This window comes from Phascolarctos cinereus, unplaced genomic scaffold (genome assembly GCF_003287225.1).
Source record: "Phascolarctos cinereus isolate Bilbo 61053 unplaced genomic scaffold, phaCin_HiC Scaffold_2;HRSCAF=192, whole genome shotgun sequence".
NCBI classification, from domain to species: domain Eukaryota; kingdom Metazoa; phylum Chordata; class Mammalia; order Diprotodontia; family Phascolarctidae; genus Phascolarctos; species Phascolarctos cinereus.
Genome location: NW_027555625.1, coordinates 183,514,027 through 183,534,520, shown reverse-complemented (window position 1 = coordinate 183,534,520; position 20,494 = coordinate 183,514,027). Strand labels below are relative to the sequence as shown.

The 20,494-nt window shown below is 35.4% G+C and overlaps 1 protein-coding gene across 1 annotated transcript in view; it reads left to right on the top strand.

Moving 5' to 3' along the window:
• The window catches only part of MYOM2 (myomesin 2), a 160,563-nt gene that overhangs the window by 125,138 nt on the left and 14,931 nt on the right, over positions 1-20,494 (top strand). Inside the window, 8 exon segments of the mRNA XM_020973014.2 lie at positions 2,367-2,511; positions 2,629-2,688; positions 5,619-5,686; positions 7,675-7,788; positions 8,127-8,214; positions 8,779-8,788; positions 8,790-8,812; positions 18,440-18,545. Of these exon segments, the coding sequence (XP_020828673.1) occupies positions 2,367-2,511; positions 2,629-2,688; positions 5,619-5,686; positions 7,675-7,788; positions 8,127-8,214; positions 8,779-8,788; positions 8,790-8,812; positions 18,440-18,545 (614 nt within the window).

The following is a 20,494-nucleotide window of genomic DNA, read 5'->3' as shown; positions in this document are numbered from 1 at the left end:
ATAATGTTAATAATAGCTAACTTTCATACATAATGTGAAGGCTTGCAAAGTGCTCTGCATATTTCTATTTTGAGCCTTAAAACAAGTAGGTGCTATTATTATCCCCATTTTACAGATAAGGAAACTGAGTCTGAGAGAAAGTAAATGACTTGCCCAGGGTCACACAGCTAGTAAGTATCTGAGGCAGAATTAAAATTCAGGTCTTTCTTACTCTAGGTCCTGCAATCTATCCCTACTACCATCTAGCTGTGTCTTATGGTAGACTCTTTTTTTTTAATGTAAATTTATTTATTTTTAGTTTTCAACATCCACTTCCACAAATTTTTGAGTTCCAAATTTTCACCCCATCTTACCCCTCCCCCACCCCAACATGGCATGCATTCTGAATATCCCTTCCCCTAGTCTGTCCTCTCTTCTATCTCTCCCCCCCTTCTCTTATCCCCTTCCCTTTCTATTTTCCTCTAGGGCAGGATAGACTTCTGTACCCCATTTCCTGTATTTCTTATTTTCCAGTAGCATGTGAAAACATATTTTTTAAACATATGTTTTTAAAATTTTAGGTTTCAGATTTTCTTTCTTCCTCCCTCCCCACCCACCCTCATTGAAAAGGCAAGCAAAACAAGTCCATAGTAGACATGTTGTGAAAAACTACCTCTATTTCCCTTAATCCTATCCTGCCCTCCCATTTATTCTATTCTTTCTCTTGACCCTGTCCCTCCTCAGAAGTATTTGCTTCTGATTACCCCCTTTCCCAATCTGCCCTCCTCTCTATCATCCCTCTGCTCTCTTGTCCCCATCTCCCCCTATTTTCCTGTAGGGTAATACAGATTTCCATACCCAGTTGGATGTGTATGTTACTTCCTCCTTTAGCCAAATCCTATGAGAATAAGATTTACTCATTCCCTCTCACCTTCCCCTGTTTCCCCTCCACTGTAAAAGACTTTCCTTTTCTTTTTTTTGTGAGATAATTTACCCCATTCTACCTCTCCCTTTCTTCTTCTCTGAGTATAATCCTCTCTCATCCCTTAATTTTATTCTCCAGATGTTACCTCTTAATCTTCAACTCATCCTGTGCCATCTATCTATCTATCTATCTATCTATCTATCTATCTATCTATCTATACATACATATAATTTTTTCCTTCCAACTCCCCCTAATACAGACAAAGGTCTCATGAGTTATAAATATCACCTTTCCATGCAGGAATGTAAACCATTCAATCTTAATAAGTCTCTTATTATTTCTCTTTCCTGTTAACCTCTTCATGTTCCATTTAAGTCCTGTATTTGTAAGTCAAATTTTCTATTCAGCTCTGGTCTTTTCATCAAGAATGCTTGAAAGTCCTCTATTTCACTGAATGACCATTTTTTCCCCTGAAGGATTATACTCAGTTTTGCTGGGTAGGTGATTCTTGGTTGTAATCCTATCTCCTTTGCCCTCTGGAATATTATATTCCATGCCCTGTGGTCCTTTAATGTAGAAGCTGCTAAATCTTGTGTTATCCTGATTGTATTTCCACAGTACTAGACTCTTAAGAAATATTTGTGAATTAAATTGGATAGACTGTATGATATAGAGATAGTAAAAAGAGCTTGTAATTGAAATTGTCAGGAAGGCTTCCTGGAGGAGGTAGGATTTGAATTGAGCTTTAAAGTTTGAGGAGAATGAAGAAAAGATGATTTTGCAGTGAAGGGGAAGAAAATGTGTGAAGATAGACATAGGAGTAATATAAGATAAGCTTGAATACAATTTAATATGGCAGGGAATTATTAGGGCATAAGATTGGACAGAAAAAAAAAACCAGTTAGACTGTAGTCTTAAGAGTAAGCCAGAATTTAGATTCATTGTGGGGGGAGGGTAGATGAACTTTGTAGTTTACACAGAAACTTACTATTGTAATATAATTGACATTCTAAATGTACTGTTACTTAACTGACATTGAAATATCAGTACAAGTATGCAAAAATGTCTTTTGCTTAGTGTAGTTATAGCAAAGAAGTGAGGCAGAATTCATGACCCAAACTTCCCTCCTTCAGGAAATAACCCAGTTTAACAAATCGTGTGTTTCATGTAGCATTCTTTTCCCACTTCTACAAATAAGGCACCTTCTAAAGATAATCTCTTCAAATTATTGAAATAGAATTTGGTTCTCATAGCATTCAATGAAAATCTGCATTCCTTTTTTACTACTTGGGTTGCCAAAATATTTTGTAAAAAAAAGTTCCGTCTTAAATGTACGCACACACATACATACATACATACATACATATATATATATATATATACATACATACATACATATATATATATATATATATACCTATAAGGGTTACATTGTGTAATTCTACATTTTTTCTCCTTTTAGACTCACAGAATTAAGTGTGATAAATCGACTGGCATCATTGAGATGGTAATGGATCGATTTACTATTGAAAATGAAGGCACCTACACTGTGCAAATCCATGATGGAAAAGCCAAAAATCAATCTTCATTAGTTCTCATTGGAGATGGTATGATACATCCAATATTAGCATATGCCCACAAAAGGTGCTTGAGTGCAAATACATTTGAATTGCTAACTGACTAAGTTCTGTTTCCTGTCTTTTCATCTCAATACTGAATTTTAGCGTTTAAGGCTGTCCTGGAAGAGGCTGAATTCCAAAGAAAAGAATTCCTCAGGAAACAAGGTAAGTAGTTCATTTGGATGTTCCCTAAAAGACCCAAATTAAACTGGATGGTCTATTCAAAGTAGGACCTATATAATGTAAAGTAATTCTAAATAAAGATGACATAAATGGTCTAATTTCCTTAATAAGATCTCTATTTTATTAGATCACTATACTTACCCTTAGCAAGGAGAGGATTGACTCATCAATGACTCCACTATTCTCTTGGGATCCTACTCACCAAGTTTGGTAGTCATTTTTAGCATCTCTTTTCCTTCACCTCTCCTATCTAAGTAGCCACAAAGTTACAACTTTTTGCCTTTGAAATATTTTTTAAAAAGATCTGTCCCTTCCTTTCCACTGCCACTGTCACCACCCTTATCCAGACCCTAATCACCTCATGCCTATGTTACTTCAAAAATTTCCTAACTTGTCTCTAGTTGTAATCTCTTCCCCTTCTGTCTACCCCAAACTTGATTGTCAGATTAATTTCTCCAAAAACTGTTGTCCTGTCATTCCTTTCTTTAGAAACCTATAAAATAAAGTGCCAACTTCTCAGACTGTCTTTTTAGACCCTCCCCAATGTGTTTCATTTTTATTTTTGTATTCTTAAAGCCTAGCACAATTCCTAGCATATAGTATAAATAACTAGCATTTATTAAACATTTCCTGTATGCAGAGCACTGTGCCTATAGCACTGGTTGAGGGTTAGGAACATAAATTTTACATAAAACACAGTCCCTGCCTAATTGGGTTTGCAGTTTATCGTGGGGGAAAAAGACAGATTAATATAATGTTACTTACTATAAGTAGGTCATTTAAATGAAGATGGAGGGTATCAGGAAAGCCCTTTAAAGAGGTGACCTTTGAGTTGGGCATTAAAAGATGAGTAGAAATTCACAGGTTGAAGGGGAGGGGGGAAATTATTTTCAATTAAGCAAACAATAAATGAAAAGGAAGGCGCTTCTTTCCAAGTACTCTTCAACATAAAATTTCCACTCCTTCTTGCCTTCTTAACTCATTGTGTTCATTCCTTTGGGAAAAGACTGCCAATGTCATTATCCTTTGCATGGAGACCTTCACCCCCTCCTATCTGTCAACTTAAATTCCATGCATTCCTAAAAGTATTCTTTCAGCCCTATATCCTCCATGCAACATTGCTTTGCCATTCTAGTACTCTGTTATCTCTTCCTTCTTTGAACTCCTATGGTTTCTTTGCTCTACTACCTGTGGTTTTATGGGAATTGATATTCTCTTAGATGGTTAGTTAATGATTTCTTCAATATACATGATGTCTTCCCAATGGGATATAAGCTCCCTCTGGGCAGGGACCATATGCATTTGTGCATTTTTCTGTTTTTTTTTTTGAACCATATCTCATGTTTCTTTTATACTTTTCATAATACTGAATATAGTGCTGACCACATAATAGTCCCTAAGCAAATACTTGATGAACTGAACTGGCAGCTGAGTAGTTACATTGAATAAAAAAAGATTCTACAACAGGGCTGATATTATAGTCATTTCCAGAAAAATGTTCTTTTGCAGATAGATTGGCCTACCTTCCAACATCCAGATGGTACCTGAACAAGTTTATTGCACCCATTAGAAAATACTTCTGAGGTTTCATAGAATCACAAAATTTCAGAGTGAGAAATAGGCTTAAGAATTTTAGTTATATGATTTTAAAAAGCAGTGGAAGGCATTTTTAATGGGCAGAAATTTACTTATTTTATTTATTTCCAGTCATTCTTAACTTTGTATTTACATTACTATCAGCCCTTTTTTCAGGAGTCATAATGTGTATATGGATAATATTATTTAATTTTATTTGGTCCAGATGATGATTTCCTCAAGATGGGAAACTTCTGGTGTGGAAAATCCTCCCCTTCAATGAAGATCAACAATTCATTTGTAACTTATAGTCTTATAAAGTTGCTCTGAGCCCTGAGCCCCAAAGTAATTTCCTCTTGGTCATGCAACTAATATGTGTTAGAAGCAAGACTTGAACTGTGGTTATGCTACTGACTCCAAAGATGGTCACAACACTTTTTATTACTATAGCTATGAAGAAAAAAATGTAATTTCAAAACATATTTATTATAGTCTCAAATATGATCCAGCTGTTCCTTTAAATTATTTATGCAAATGAAACCCAGGACACTTTTGCATGCACAGAAGTAATACTGCACTATTAGAAAGTAGAATTCATTACACTTAGCATACCTCATGGAAATCAAACTTGCTTACTTTTAGTCAGGCTTAGTTCATATTTTTGGTGGACAAGACTGTTTTACCTTATTCATTTCCATATTGTGGATCTCACCAACTTAATAAACTTTGAAGGTAATTTCTTATAACAAACTGCCATATTATTAAGAACATTTTGTATATGCATTAAAAAAACACTAAATATTCTCTATGTCTTCTCAATCTATAGTTTTATGTATCATAGTAATAATAAGCTTTAATATTTGTCTATCATTCACTTTTTCATTTTATTTTGTATAGACTATTTATTAAAAAAAGAAACAAAACCTACTGTCATTTATTTTCTAATTTTTTTACTGGTGAAATGTGATATGTGAGGAACAGTCGTAGGTTAAAAGCTTGTTTATCTCTTCTCTGCTAATTTTACCATTTTAGATGTTTTATGCATTAAGCTTGAATATTCAGCCATAAATATGCCTTAGGCAATACAATAAAGTAGTTTTAAGATTATTCTTACTAAAGGGAAATTGGATGTCAGCAAGACTGAGAGATCAGACTGTAAGTTTTCTACTTGACAATACAAAGTCCAAAAGAGACTCAGCACTAGGCAAACATGTTAACTTAGGTAGCCTGAAAAATAATTATCTTGGTTTCAGGTTTCACAGCAATTTTCCTCTTGTCATAAATGTATACATATTGGTTCTTTGATATAAATTCACACCTTTTTTATTTTCCCTTAGGTCCTCATTTTGCAGAGTATTTACATTGGGATGTTACAGAAGAATGTGAAGTTCGACTGAAGTGTAAGGTGGGAAATATATTAAGCATATGTTATGAATTCATTTTAGAGTCCATTAAGACAGATTTCACATGAAAAAATATTACTTGCTGATCAATTACTTATAATAGCAATATGTTGTTGAGTCCCTTGGCTTTGTACAAAATAATAATAGGCATTTTTATATATTCATTCATTTATTTATTTATTCATTCTGAGATCCTTCATGCTTATCAACCAATAGGTACTTGATTTAAAACTGAAAGTGTTGCCTAAGAAAACAATATATCATTTTGGAATGTAAAAATAAGATAAAGAAGACATTTTAAAAGTTCACTTGCTACATTTTACTTAAAATTTTCTGTCAGGTGAATTCAGGAAGGAATCTGAGGGCATGACATTCTTTTAACGTATCTTCATGGTCTTGCCTATCCTTTTTGTATGTGGATTTCCATTAGGAATTGAAAAGCAGATTTCCTAAGAATATAATGATACTTTTTGATTAATAACACAATGATAAAATGGGCTTTTATTAGTAACAAATGTGGAAGTATGCATTATCTTTTATGTTATCATTGTCACATACTTGTTTGTATTGAATTAATCTTGAAGACTATTCTGCAAATCATTATTAGGCTTTTGGTTTGATTACAACTTTGTTTTCAGGAATAATAGCTCAGTGGTATAAAATTTCCGTGGCCCTAAATTAATGTAAATATCTTTGACATGAAAATATGAAAAAGACATCAAGGTATTTTTGAGGAAGTTTTTTTTATTATTATTATGAGAGGATACTGTGTGTTGTAATGGATAGATTGCCAAACCTAGAGTCAAGATGGCCTGGACTCAAACCCTATCTCTAACACTTATTAGTTGAGTAACAACAACCATGTTACTTAACTTCTCTGAGGCTGAGGTAGTTTCCTAAGATTTATTTGCTTAACTATAGGAGATTTGTAATCAACATCAGTATCTTACTGATGGAATCAATTGATGCTTTCTCCTATAAGAATCCTTCACTATAAATTTAAGTTTAGTAACAAGTCTTTGTGTTTTGGAACCACTGACATTGCTTTCATTTCCCACATTGAAACAGTGACAAATTGTAAATTTTGAGCAAAGAGAGGAGAGAAACTAAGAAGTGAGACACTTCGTCTAAAATTCAACTAAAATCAGCTTCCTTAAAAATATTTTGTCTCATGTTAACAGCCCATTCAGCGTATACCACTTTTAGTCATTTTTGCTATTGCCACAACAAGGCTTTCTATTTCAAGTACTTTATAAAGTGTAACTTACTGATGTAAAGTACAATAATTCAGGGTTTTGAAATCATGACTTTGAAGTATATTGCATTACTGTAGACCAACACAAATCTCACAGTCTTTTCACATGTATTGTGCCCAGGTAGAATTTGGACTGAATGAAAATGGAAAGTTCTTATTTGGTCAGGTTGGCCAACCCCATATTAGTGGAGTGGGAAATTTCTCTGCCCTGTGGAATGGCGCAAAGTGTGATCTTTGGTTCTAAATGGAAATCAGAAGTTGCATTTCATCTCATTTGCTACATAGCTCAAGTTCTAATCAAACTCTCTAGGCTGGAACTGTCAAGAATGTTGAGTCAGTCTGTGTAAGATGTTGCTTGAAATATTCCCTTTTTTCATACTCCCCTCTTGTACTCTTAATCAATAATCCTATGCAGTTGTCTAGATCTCTAAGAAAACACAATTGTGTTTAGAAAATACAAAGTAGATTGTATAATGCCCTTATATATATGGCATTGTTGATTATTGCTGACTAATTTCATGGAATGATGGGATGAAAACTTAAGTATCTTTGGGCATGAAGTAGAGAGGGTTCAGTTATCTCAGAAGCTTTTACTTAGAAGCTTCCCTCCCATTGCTAACAGCAACAGGATACATGAGAGGCAGTTGCATATGACATGTTAATTTGTAATTCAACATCAAAATCACATTGTTTTCGTGCTCCAAGATAATGTGACTTATGCTCTCAACTTGATAGGTGGCAAACACAAAAAGAGAGACAGTTTTCAAATGGCTAAAGGATGACATTCTTTACGAAGTTGAAGCGTTACCTGATCTGGAAAAAGGACTGTGTGAACTACTTATACCAAAGGTATAGTGGATTGAATGACTTTTTTTTTTTCCTGGATAGAATGAAAATGGAAGTGTATGGCAGAAATATTGACTCATAAATGCTACATTATTTTCCCAGTTGAATAAGACTTTGAATTTCACATATATTTCATGAAGAAATATTAGATAACATGGCTCCTAATGTCTTTAATTGCATATGACTATATAATACAACTCTAGAAGTATGAGGTACCTCAGAGGGTATAGTCTAGTCTCTTTATGCAGTAGATAAACATTTGTCTAAAAAGTGATCCTCCAATCTCTACTCAGAGATCTTCAGGGTTAATTTCATGCAACTATAACATGCTTTATTTGCAGTTGTCCAAGAAGGATCAAGGTGAATACAAGGCAACATTGAAAGATGATAGAGGCCAAGATTCATCTGTCCTTGAAATAGCTGGCAAAGGTAATTTTTTAAAAAGACTTTCTTTGTTCTACTAAAAAAACTATATCCATTTACCCAGCAGTTGGCTGTAAACCATAAAAGTACATTCATCTGTGTTTTCAGATGGAACACATATTCTTCTGTCAGATATATTAAGGTAGAAGAAAACATATTTGTGCTTTTGTTCCCTTCAAAACTGTTTTGATGTTTTAGGGGAAGGAAATACTATGTCAGTTAGTGCTTGCATAAAATGCTGTGGCAGAACACCAGTCTGGAACCAAGGTTCCTCCCACCATTGCCATTATGAACATGATGCAAATAACTATGAACCAATTCAATTAAATATAGAGTTGGATTTATATGAAGTAAAATGTTCTCATCTGTTGTTTAAAAGGTGGGGGAGGCACAAGCCTACAAAAGATTTATTAGCTCCATAGACCTTTTTATAGATAAATATTGCTATTTTTATGTGCCATTTTTCAAACTAACATGGCAATTTCCTGTATCAGTTTAATTAAATGCAAAAAGCCCTGCTTTCTGATAAGATTATACATTGTAATGGTACATTTCCCTTTTCCATTTTAGTGTATGATGATCTTGGCAATGAGTAGAGTCTGTGGTAAGTAAATGCTTTCTAATTTTCAAGTAATTTTTGGTGCTTCAGCCCCCGTATCCTGAGACAGGCATTTGCTCCTACAAAGAGGAAAGCTAGTGAAATCTAGCCCTTGTCCTATTGGAAGCACTCAATTCATTCTCAGTGTTATGATCTGAGTTGGTTCAGAGATACTATTTTAAGCAGGTTAGGTTTTTAATTTTATTTTAACTAATTGGGTTTAGACTCTATGATTGACCACTTCACTCAATTCTCTTCAAGATTATTCAGATATTTATTTGTTTTGTGACTAATTGCAAGAAAAAGCATATTAGAGAAGCAGACACCATAATATATTAGAGGCAGTATAGTATAGTGGAGAGAGGACTGTCCTTGAAGTCAAGAAGGCCTGGGTTCAAGTCCTGCATGTGACATAAATAACTGCATGACCACCTTGGGCAAGTAACTTACATTTCCAGTGACCCAGGCCAGTCTTTAAGACTATTAAAATACAGAGATTGTGCTAATTCTCACTGGTAAGGGAACTTCTTAAGGGAATTTCTTAATAAGCCTAGCTTCTTGTATATTTCCAATGCTTGTCCAAGGAATATATATTGAGTGTAACAGACAGAGAGCCGGGCCTAGAGTCAGGAAGACCTGAATTCAAATCCAGCCTCAGACACCTTACTAGCTATGTGACTTTAGTCAAATCACTTGACCTCTGTTTGCTTCAGTTTCTTCACCTGTGAAATGGGGATAATAATAACACCTACTTCACAGGCTGGTTGTGAGGATCAAATGAGTTAATATTTGTAAAGTGTGTAAGGTAGTGTCTGGCAAATAGTAGGCACTTAATATGATATTCTTGTTACTATTATTACTATTTATTCTTATTACTGGTGGACTGATTCAATGAGCTGCCTAGTCAAACTATCATTGTGTAGACAATGCATATTTTGGATACACTTAATTTTTCCTTCATAGTTTACAGGACCAGTGGCTTTTGGGTGGCTATAGACATCATTGAACAGCATTGTGGTGTTATGGTGCCTGTAATCAGCACAGCATAAATGGAAGCATCTTAAGGTCGTCACTATTTATAATGAACCTCTTGTTCTACATAGACTTTGCTTAAGGCATCTGCCATGACAGTTTTGGTTACTTTTTGGCAAGAATTTACTTCCTCAGTCTTAATTTTGGCTTGATATTGATAATGAAAGTTATCATTAAGTGCCCCTCTGCCTTATTTAAAGTACATTTCTCATTTAACTTCACAACAACCTTATGAATTTTATTGAGTAGGTATAATTTTATCCCTAAACTGCCTAATGAAAGAGACTTTCTCTAAACCATGAATTGAATTTGGAGGGTGGGGAGAGAAGGGCTTTTAATTAATGGGTCAGACACTGCACCCAAAATAATGAGGCCTCCTTTTGAGTGTAAATTAAGCCCCTTTAAAGGTACATTAACCCTAGTAGGCCACTAGGGTACCATTTCTTAAAAGACCATTCTAAAATGCTAAAAGGTATTATTGTTACAATAGCTTGAATGGTACTGCATTGAGAAAATTGATTCACATCTAAAAGGGTCTTATATGCCCAAATGATAGTTTTCTCAGTTTACTCAAGAAAGAATAGATTAAGATCACAGTGGTTATTTTCATGAGGACTTTTGTAGTAGCTCTTGCACGTACCAAGAAAGATCATCACGTTAGAAAAAACAAAAACAAAATCTTCAAGTAAAATGTCTCTTGCTACTTATCCCATTCAGGTTTCAAAGGAGTACTCTTTTCATCACCGATTAGCAGCTTTCTAATATTTAAAAGAAGCCTTCCCATGTTAAAGTTAGCCGAAAGATAATGAACTTGGATTACTCTTGAAATAACTAAGGGTAATGATGATTAATGCCACCTTCAGTGGAAGGCTGTAAGTTATGTAAATGTTGATTTACAAAAGTCACTTCATACATATTAGTATGTAAGAGGTGACTTGTATTCTAATTAACAATAATCTAGTATAACCTGAGAAAGTCAATTTGATCAAATATTGTATTTGAGTATAGTTAATACCAGGAGATGCTAGTGTGGAAGAATGTTAGCTCCTTGAACATAGGCACTATTTTGTTTTTGTCTTTGTTATACCCAGAGCCTCGCACATCATAGGTGCATAAAACATGCTTGTTAAATTAAATCCAATAACATCACTCAAAGAAAGTATTGAGGTATTTAAAGGCATTTTCATTGCTTCCAAAGCACAAGAACATTTTCATATTTTCAGTTTTCTTGATTTTAGGCCTGTTCTTTATAGTTAGAGAGAGCATACAGTATTTTCTGCACAGCATCCAGGATCCAAGAGAAAATGTAGCTTCTATGTCTTCTGTCTCTTTAGAGTATGCAAAATTTTTCTTAATGCTTTAATATTTTTGCCACAATCAATGAGAAAGAGAAATTGAGATGTGAGACATAAATGAACCAGTTTTTCTCCTGCCAGACATTTTGAAAGCAGGGAGAACTCGACATTGGGGTGATATTTATTAACTGGTTTTTAGATTGTAGCAATGCAGATGATTGTCTTGGAAGGAGGAGTGTCAAGGAAGTCATCCTTGGAAGAGCAATGTGGGTCTGAGGAGTCTAGTTACTTAGGTGGCTTTCTTTGTCTATTCATGTTTGTACTCTTTTGTGTTCTGTGTATGCCCTTGGGAGAGGCCTTGTGCATTGTACTGTGCATAAAGCTGTCTGAAGCATAAATACAGAATGATGATGGTAATGAGGTGATGACTGTATGTCACTGGGTCAGTGACAGCTACTTCCTTGACAATATTTTCTGAGATATTCCCTTTTTTCTTGGTTCACAGAACCCAGACTTACAATTACTCTGTAATTGCCATATCACTGTATGATTATTTTTATATTGTGGTGAAACACTCTACATTTATAAATTTCAATAGTTAAATTGTATTGGGATAATTTAAACATAATCTATTAATAATTAATAATGCTATTTTGTCTGACTTCCCAACCTATCCATCTTCTGCCGGATAGCTACCTTGAATACGTCTATCAGCCTAAGCTGTTATTCATTTCATAAACCTCAGGAACTGTCAAAAGACTGTGCTGTGTGCCTGATAGTATGAAGGTCATGATAAAAATTAACCTTTATCCAACAGACTTCAGTCTAATCTGTACCCTTTTCACCAGAAAAAGAACCAGCTTCTTTACTGGTATTTTTTTTGGGGGGAGGGGAGGACCAGATCATTGCTATAGAGAAATCCTGATAAGAAACCCTAAAAAGCAGATCAACAGCTATTCTGCAACTTAGAGACTTAGAGAGCTACTTGGGATACTGAGAACTTAAAATGACTTGCCCACTCTCACACAACCAATATATGTCCTCTGGTCTCTGAAGCCACTTTTCTGTCCACCATAGTTTGGTGACCATACCATATTGCCCCCTGTCATGTACATGATATTTAGTGGGCACTTCAAAAATGCTTGTTGAATTCATGTAAGTATATTATTTTCTGAAGGAATCAAACCCTTGAGTTAATATTATCATTTACAGGGTAAAGTAGATATATAAGACCAAAGTAATGCATTAGCATCATACAATTTTAGAAGTGGGTGTGTGTATATGGTTATAAATAATTTAGTCTATCTCCGCTTTACAAATGAGAAAACTAAGCCCCCACAAATTTAAATGATTTGTCTATAGTTATGCAGCTGGAACTAGTAGGTCTCAATTTCTAGGCTTGATTCCCATCACTTTCTGTCATAGGCCGTACTACCAATTCAACAAGCATTTTGATTTTTTATGTCACTTCTAAGAAATCTTCTACAATCAAAAAGAAGATAACTAGGAAAAAAACAGTTGTGATGTTTAAAAAATAAATGATCCTAAAACTGGATGTTGAAAGAATTATCTTTATTGGGGTTATCACCCACATGGTCTGATTTAAATGACAAAGGCTACACTTACCTGATGAATTAAACATTCTTAGCAGTAGCTACAAGAATTCAGTTTTAAAAAACTGGTCCATTGAAAATTTCAGCCACAGCAATTTGGGGTGCTCTATAGATAAAACAACCTGTTTGCATCTTATACAAACAACTCTAAATATCAAAATATGAAACTTTTTTCATTCACTCATTTGCATCAACTGCATGACTATAAGTCAGAGAGAAAAATCCTCTTCACTAGTTAATGTTTTCCATGGTCAAGATGTTTCTTGGAAATTAGGCACTTGTAATCTGATTACTCAGGAAATGTATCCTGTGGTCCTTTTTTTCTCAGTGGCTGACAAAGTTAATTACCCACTGATTTGCTAGTTATAATGAAGCCCATATGTTTCTATAGTATAGATTTTACCTCAGTATGTAAGGCTTTATTAGCATTTAGGGGAACACTTGTCAACATTCATACATATTGAGTTGAGAGATTTTCTAGAATTTTCTTAATCTATGGATTTTATTGTTTCATATAAAAACTTTTCCTCTCCTCTGTTTCAGAGGAAAATGGACAGAGTTCACTATCACTGTTTAAATCTCTACCCTGAAAAAGTACTTGAAACTTCAATTATATGTCCTTTATGTTAAATTTAAAAAAAAATATTCCCTTAATATACTAGGTGAGGATTCCGGTGACCCAAAACTGCTATTTTCATGGATTTCATTCATTCATTCATTCATTCATTCATTCATTTATTCATTCATCCATTTATTCATTCATCCATTCAACAATTGTGTGTTGAGCATCTACTATGTATAAAGTAATATGTTTTGTCATGCACCTATCAGAGAATCATAGACTGTTAGAACTAGGAGTGGTCTTAGCATGGGAGACAGTATGGTATGGTGGAAAGATCACTAGGCTTGATTTCTGTGGAGCTGGGTTCAGATACCAGCTCTGCTACTTACTATACACATGACTGTTAAATCTCATCCCTTCTAAGGATTCTAGTTTCTTCCTCTACGAAAATGAGGGGATTTGATTAGTTTCTAGTTGTAAATCCTCTGAGTCTAATTAACTACTATGAGATTATCTAACCCAACTCTCTCATTTTACAAAGATGGAAATAGAAACCACAGGATATTAAATGATTCAGTCTTTAGTGTTGTTAAGTAGTCACAATTAAGTAGAAGTGGATGGGGCAGACTTTACTCTTAGTTATGTAAGCAAACTATGGGTATTCCAGGTCATTTATTCCCCATTGTCCAGACATTTCTTGGGAGAGGGGATGGAGAGAGTAAGGAAAAATAACATTCTGGATTATCTTTTGATCAGAGAGGTAAAGAGGGCACACTCTATCAGATTTAAGGCTATAGTAAGATCTCTATATGTGACTCTGTTCAGGAAGGTTAACAGAGGAATTCCATTACACTGTGACCTAACCCACTCAGGTCACTGGCATTATTTTCTCTGACAATTATAATTTCAGATCAAGGAAAGTATTTTTCCCTCCGTTTAAATGGTAAATTGGAATAGGTTTGTATATATCCCCTTTTCCCTCTCCCTCCTTCCCTCCACCAAATACAGTTGGGAGACAACTCTTTGAAATTGGTCTGTCAAAAGTCAGCAGTGTCCTCTTATTACCAAATAATTGCAGTGTCCTCTTCTTAGCTGTCATCATCATCAACTTCTTCTTAGCATTTAGTGTAGTTGCTCATTCCCTTTGCTATGATACTTTGATACCATAACCTCCTAGTTCTCTCTTGTGTCTCTCTGGTTACCCCTATGTAGTGTTCCCTCTGGCTCTACCTGCCATATTAGACTTGTTTATTAAAACTCCTAGGTCTTTTTCACATTTCCAGCATCTCTTCTCCATCCTAGGATTAATTTTTTGGAAATGGAATGACCCAAAATTGAGCCTTATGTACTATTTCTGTACTAAGAACTTGATTGGTAGGAACTTGTTTGATTCTATAATTTAAATACAATTCTTAAGTAGTGCAGTAGATAGAGTGCTGGGCTTGAAGTCGAGGAGACTCCTCTTCTTGAGCTCAAATTTGCCCTCAGGCACTTACTAGTTGTATGCCCCTGGGCAAATCATTTAAACCTGCTTGCCTCAGTTTCCTCATCTATTAAATGAAAAAAATGGCAAGCCACTCCAATATTTTTGCCAAGAAAATCCCAAATGGGGTCATGAAGAATTGGACACAACTGAAATGATTTAATAATAACAACAATTAATGCTCAGCTAACGGAACTACGGATGTACTTCCTGCAATTTTTGTCATCTCTCCCACTTCCGTAAATCTATTTACCCTGCCCCCTCTTTCTAAGACATTCAGAGGCTCCATCAGATCTTCAGCTAATATATCAACTCCATCCCTGCCCCAACAACATTAAACTTCCTTAACCTGTATTCCTTGGGCAATTAATTGACTGTTGCCTTCATCCTAGACTCCTTCATCTCTCTGATTTTTTCCTATGGCCAAAAATCATTCCCCAAAATTGGATCTCTTCTACAAATGTTCCAGATATTCTCTTTTGTCTTCAAGCCTCTATTCCCTCTACTCCCTCACTTATGGTAGAGGACCTTAGCTCTTACTTTACTGAAAAAAAAATTGAGGATGTCTGGTATGAGTACACTTATGTACTTTCTTCTTCATCTTTATGACTAGAAACATATTTTGATCTTGCCTCTAATCCCAGAGTGGAAAAAAGTATCTCCTCCTCTTGAAGACTAACCCTTGATCACTGGGTTTTCTATTCCTCCCAAAGAAATTGTATCCCACACTTACCTCTTCCCTCACCAGCACCTTTGATACTTCCTTGGCACTGGCTTCTACCTCTTTGCCTTCATCTATATTTGTTCTTCCATCTTGGAAAAGAAAAAACAAAATACTTTTGATATTCTCTACTCTAACTACTGCTGTTTATATTGACATCCAAAATGTATTTTTTTTAGCCTGCTGCCTATATTTCCTTTCTAATCTCCATCCTCAACACCTACTGAAACTTCTTTCTCCAGGGTAACCAACCAGTGACCTTTTTTGTCAAATCCAAAGACTTTTCTCAGCCCTCATTCTCCTTGATTTTTTGGCACTGACATTTTTGGCTTCTGTGATGCTACACTAACCTCAGTCTAGATTTCCAGTTCTCACCTTTTGTCTGAGTCACATTATTAAATCTCTAATAACCCACTATATATTTCCTTGACTTCACAGTTAAAAAATACAATCAAATTTACCACTTTCTTCCAAAACTCACCTATTCCTAACTTCCTTAATTCTATCAATGTGGCAGTCATTCAGTACTCACCTAGGTATATAATTTTGAAATCACCTTTGATTCTTCCTCTTCTTTCTCATTCTTTGTACCTTCCCTATACTGACTCAGTTACCAAATCCTTTTGAATCTTTATGTGATCATAGGATTTAGAGCTATGAGGGAACTTAGAGATCATTTAAGCTTCCCTTTTCACCCTCACTTTATACATGAGGCAGTCATGACTTAGCAAAGTCAAATGACTAACCTCCCCCAAATCACACATGTAGTAAATAGTTGAACCAGGATCTCTGAACATATCCCTCCCTTCTGTCACTTCCTTTCCATTCCTATAGCTACAGCTCCAATTCAGCACTTGTCACCTTACATTTAAACAATTGTCATAATTTTCTAACAACTCTCTGCTTGCTTTGATCTCTATTGCATGCTGTAATTAGAATGCATTTCCCTATTCCCTAGGGAAGAAGTACAAACTCAGCCTGGAGGTTTAGTCTCTCCACTGCTTGGCTTCTCTTCAGCCTCATTTCCTATTACTTCCCAAAATGAAACTTCCCCTTGAGCCAAACCAAGCAACTCATTGTCTTCCAAACATACCACTCATATTACCACCTTCTTGCCTTTCATTATCTCATTGTTAGTGCTTATAATGCCACCTTCCCCTTCTCTGACTGTCTAAACTTCACCCATCCATCAAAATTGAGCTCAAGTTCCACCAGTCCAAGTCAAAATAATTATCTAATGTTTATGATGAGTAATAAAAAAAAATTCTCTGTATTGAGAGATACAAATATGAATAGATCATGATCTCTGCCCTTCAGGATATTTCCACTTATTCGGAGAAACAAATGAAGAGCTGAAATAAAAAAGAAATTATTAACCCCTAAGTATTGGAGAGGTGTAGACAAAAAGCTATGAGAAATTCAGGAAGGAGAGATCACTTACATTTGGGGAAACTTTCCATTTGGGAAAACTTCTGCAGATAATTACATCCGAACTTGGACTTGAGGGATAGAAACATGTGGAATTAGAAAGGAAGTGAAATATATTCCAGCCATAGGAGACATTGTAAGCTGATACAGAGAGGCAGGAAAGGGTTGAGATGAATTTTGGAAATGTCAGTTTAGCTGGGCAGAAAAAATAGTATGAAGCAGAGTCATGTAAGGCAAGGTTAGAATTCAAGCTCAAGTCCTCTGAACCACTTCATTTGCCCCTTTAAACAATGAAAATATCAACAAGTTTTGTTAAGTGCTTGCTATGTCCCAGGTACTATGCTAGGTTGGTGGAAATACAAAGACAAAAATTAAATGTTACTTGCTTTCAAAGAAGTTATGTTTTACTGGAGGAAACAACTGTGTATACATCTATTAGTGGGACAGCTTAGGAGTACCTAAAGTTAGTAAGACTAATATTCCCGAGTTCAAATCTGGCCTCAGAAACTTACTAGCTATGTAACCCTAGGCAAGTCACTTAAACCTGTTTGCCTCAGTTCCCCATCTATAAAATGAGCTGGAGAAGGGAATGGCGAACCACTCCAATATCTTTGCAAGAAAATCCCAAATGGGTTCACAAAGAGTCAGACATGACTGAAAAATGACTTAACAACAACAATACCACATATCTAGGAGTATATAAATAAATGTATTTGTATGCTTATGTATGTAAGTAAATATAAATGAAAATAAATTCAAGGCAATATTTTGATGAAGCTACTAACATCTGGTGGGTGGAGAGGGAATCAGGAAAGGTTTATCATATCATAGAAGCTGCCAACCAACTTAAGCTTTAATGCACTGAGTAAGTTTTAAAAAATGCTATCTTATATTTCCTACAAGGATTCTGCACAAAGCATTTGAAGGAATTAAGCATATTTAGCCTGAAGAACAGAAGATTCTGAGGGGACAGGATAATGTAGAATAGCTTTCAAGTATTTGAAGGGCTGACTTGTGGAAAAGGGATTGATAGAAGGAAAATATTGCCAACTAGTTGAATAATTCCAAAGTGGACAGGACTACCTTAGGAGGTAGTGGTTTGCCCTTACAAGATGTAAACAAAGACTCTATAACTGGTAATATTGTATCAGAAATTCTTAGTGACTTATGTGTTGAGCTAGATTATCTGAGGTCCCTTGAAATTCTTCAATTTGTTAATTATATGGTCTTGTGATACACTTCACTGCATAGAACAAGGTTATTCATGTATCTCATAGGTACATGGTAAACACTTGTTGAATGAGTAAATAAATGAATTTTGTTTGAACATAGAAGAATGCATATTTTCATTGGAATGAACCTTAAAATATTCAAGAATACCCATTTGTTTTGTGAATGAGAATTTTGGAGTGTCACAGTCGAAAAATCTGGCCCTAACACAAATGTTTTCCCTGCTCATATTCTTTTCCCCAGGTCTAAATATGTGTTCTTTTCTGCAGGCACATCTGCTTCTCCATTAAAGATACTCTGTACTCCAGAAGGGATAAGGCTGCAGTGTTTCATGAAATATTTTACGGAGGAAATGAAAGTGAACTGGTATCACAAGTAAGTAAATGAGTGCATAAATCTCACATTAGCAATAGGCTGTAGCCCCACTATAGCCCATGGGGGAAAGGGTTGCTCCTAGTAAATGCTGCACAGAACTGAAAATGGGAAATATTCAGTTTCACTTCCAGATGTCATCCTTGTATAATATGCCACTTACCCTCTATGTGCCCTTGTCCTTCATGTATTTGAATGGAGACACTTCATTGGGAAGTTACATATATGTACAACTGAATATCCCAAAGTTTTAGACAAACAAGCATTTATTGGTTGCTTATGGAAGGATGAATCCTGTATATTTGCCAACATGCTTATTATGACAAGTGTTAATTGGACAATTCCTCTTAAGCTGTAGCACATTGCTAGCAATGACTCATATGCAATAAATGATACCTAAGATATTCTCCAGGAAGTCCATGGTCAGCAAAAGAGGTAGACCAGTTGAGTGGGGAGAGAAAGGGATAAAAAGTTGGAAAGCCCAAGTTTGTCATACTTAGGTTAAAAGACCTAGAGGTGAGATTTTCAATGCATTAGGTGGTTTTTCTAAGGAGGATTTATAGGAATGAAGTATAGGATGAGAAATTACAGATACTTCGTGCTCTGCACCATTGGGGAAGTAACTGCATTGATGGGTACTAACCGGTTTTTTTTTTTGGTTCATTTGCTTGTTTTAAGTATGACTTCTGTGATATTTTCAGTCTCAGAAGTCTGTCTCTTAGAGTGTTGACGCCTTGTACATGTGTTATTTTAGGCAGTCACAAATACTCTAACTTTCTACAGTTATTCTCACAGGTCCCTTTACTCTTTCATTGTGGATACTGTAGCCTAGAATTATGGCTTAAAACAGAGGTACTGATTGTCTTTGATAGAATTTTTTTCATCTTCATCAAATAACATTAATGAGATGTGCGTAGGAGCGAGGTCCTTTGTAGAATGATTCCCTGTTTCCTTTGTGACTCTTAGGAATCCAGCGGGCTGGCAGGGTATTCTTTTCATGGATTTGTGCATTGTTCCAGGTGGCTTTATCAACATTAATTCTAGTTGTCTGATCTCATAATCACTATTGACCTCATGAGCAGGTAGAGTCAACAGCGACATGTTGATCACTAGCTGGTGAAGCTGCTAGCATCTGGTAAAGGGAGAGGGAATCAGGAAAGATTTGTCACATAGTAGAAGCAGCCACCCAAATTAAGCTGCAATGCAACAATGTTTAAGCTTAAATAATGCAATCTTATATTTCCTGTAAGGATTCTGCACAAAGCATTTGAAGGAATTATGTATATGTATGGGAAATTCTTAGTCACCTATGTGTTGAGCTAGATTATCTCTGAGGTCTCTTGAAATTCCATAGTTTGTACAGGGGTACTAGGGAGGGGTTCCTGCTCCTACAAATATTTCTCCCCAGGTAATTCTGCTGATTTCTGAAGTTCCATAATACCTTTGTCTCTTGTTAAAATGCCAACACTCCTGGGAAGACTCTTAGCCAATATTTGCACTTTGCTGTGAATATTTTGTCATATGGCCAGGGGAGAAGGAGAATGGACATTGGGCATCTAGTGGGGGGGGCACTGCAGCAGACAGGAAGGGCATAAGAATTCTAGAAGTACTGAAGGTAAATTCTAGTGACAAAATTCGCAAATCACAAGTTCTGCTTCTTAAAGATTTAATCAGGGGTCTGCTAGCAAGTTAATGGCAAGATAAAGGTTAAAGAATATGCTTCATATTTCCAGTCTGCCATTTTTCCAAGCTTGATTAATATCAAAAAAGTGTATATGACATTTGATATAAAATATATATCATCACCCCACCTAAATACAAACCAAAAACCAAAATTATACCTGCCTAAAGAAGATTCTTTTCTATTTCTGTATGTCACACCATTTACTCTATGGCCATCTGGAAGACCATGGGGAAGACCATTTTATTAAAATTATAGACTGCTGTTTTGT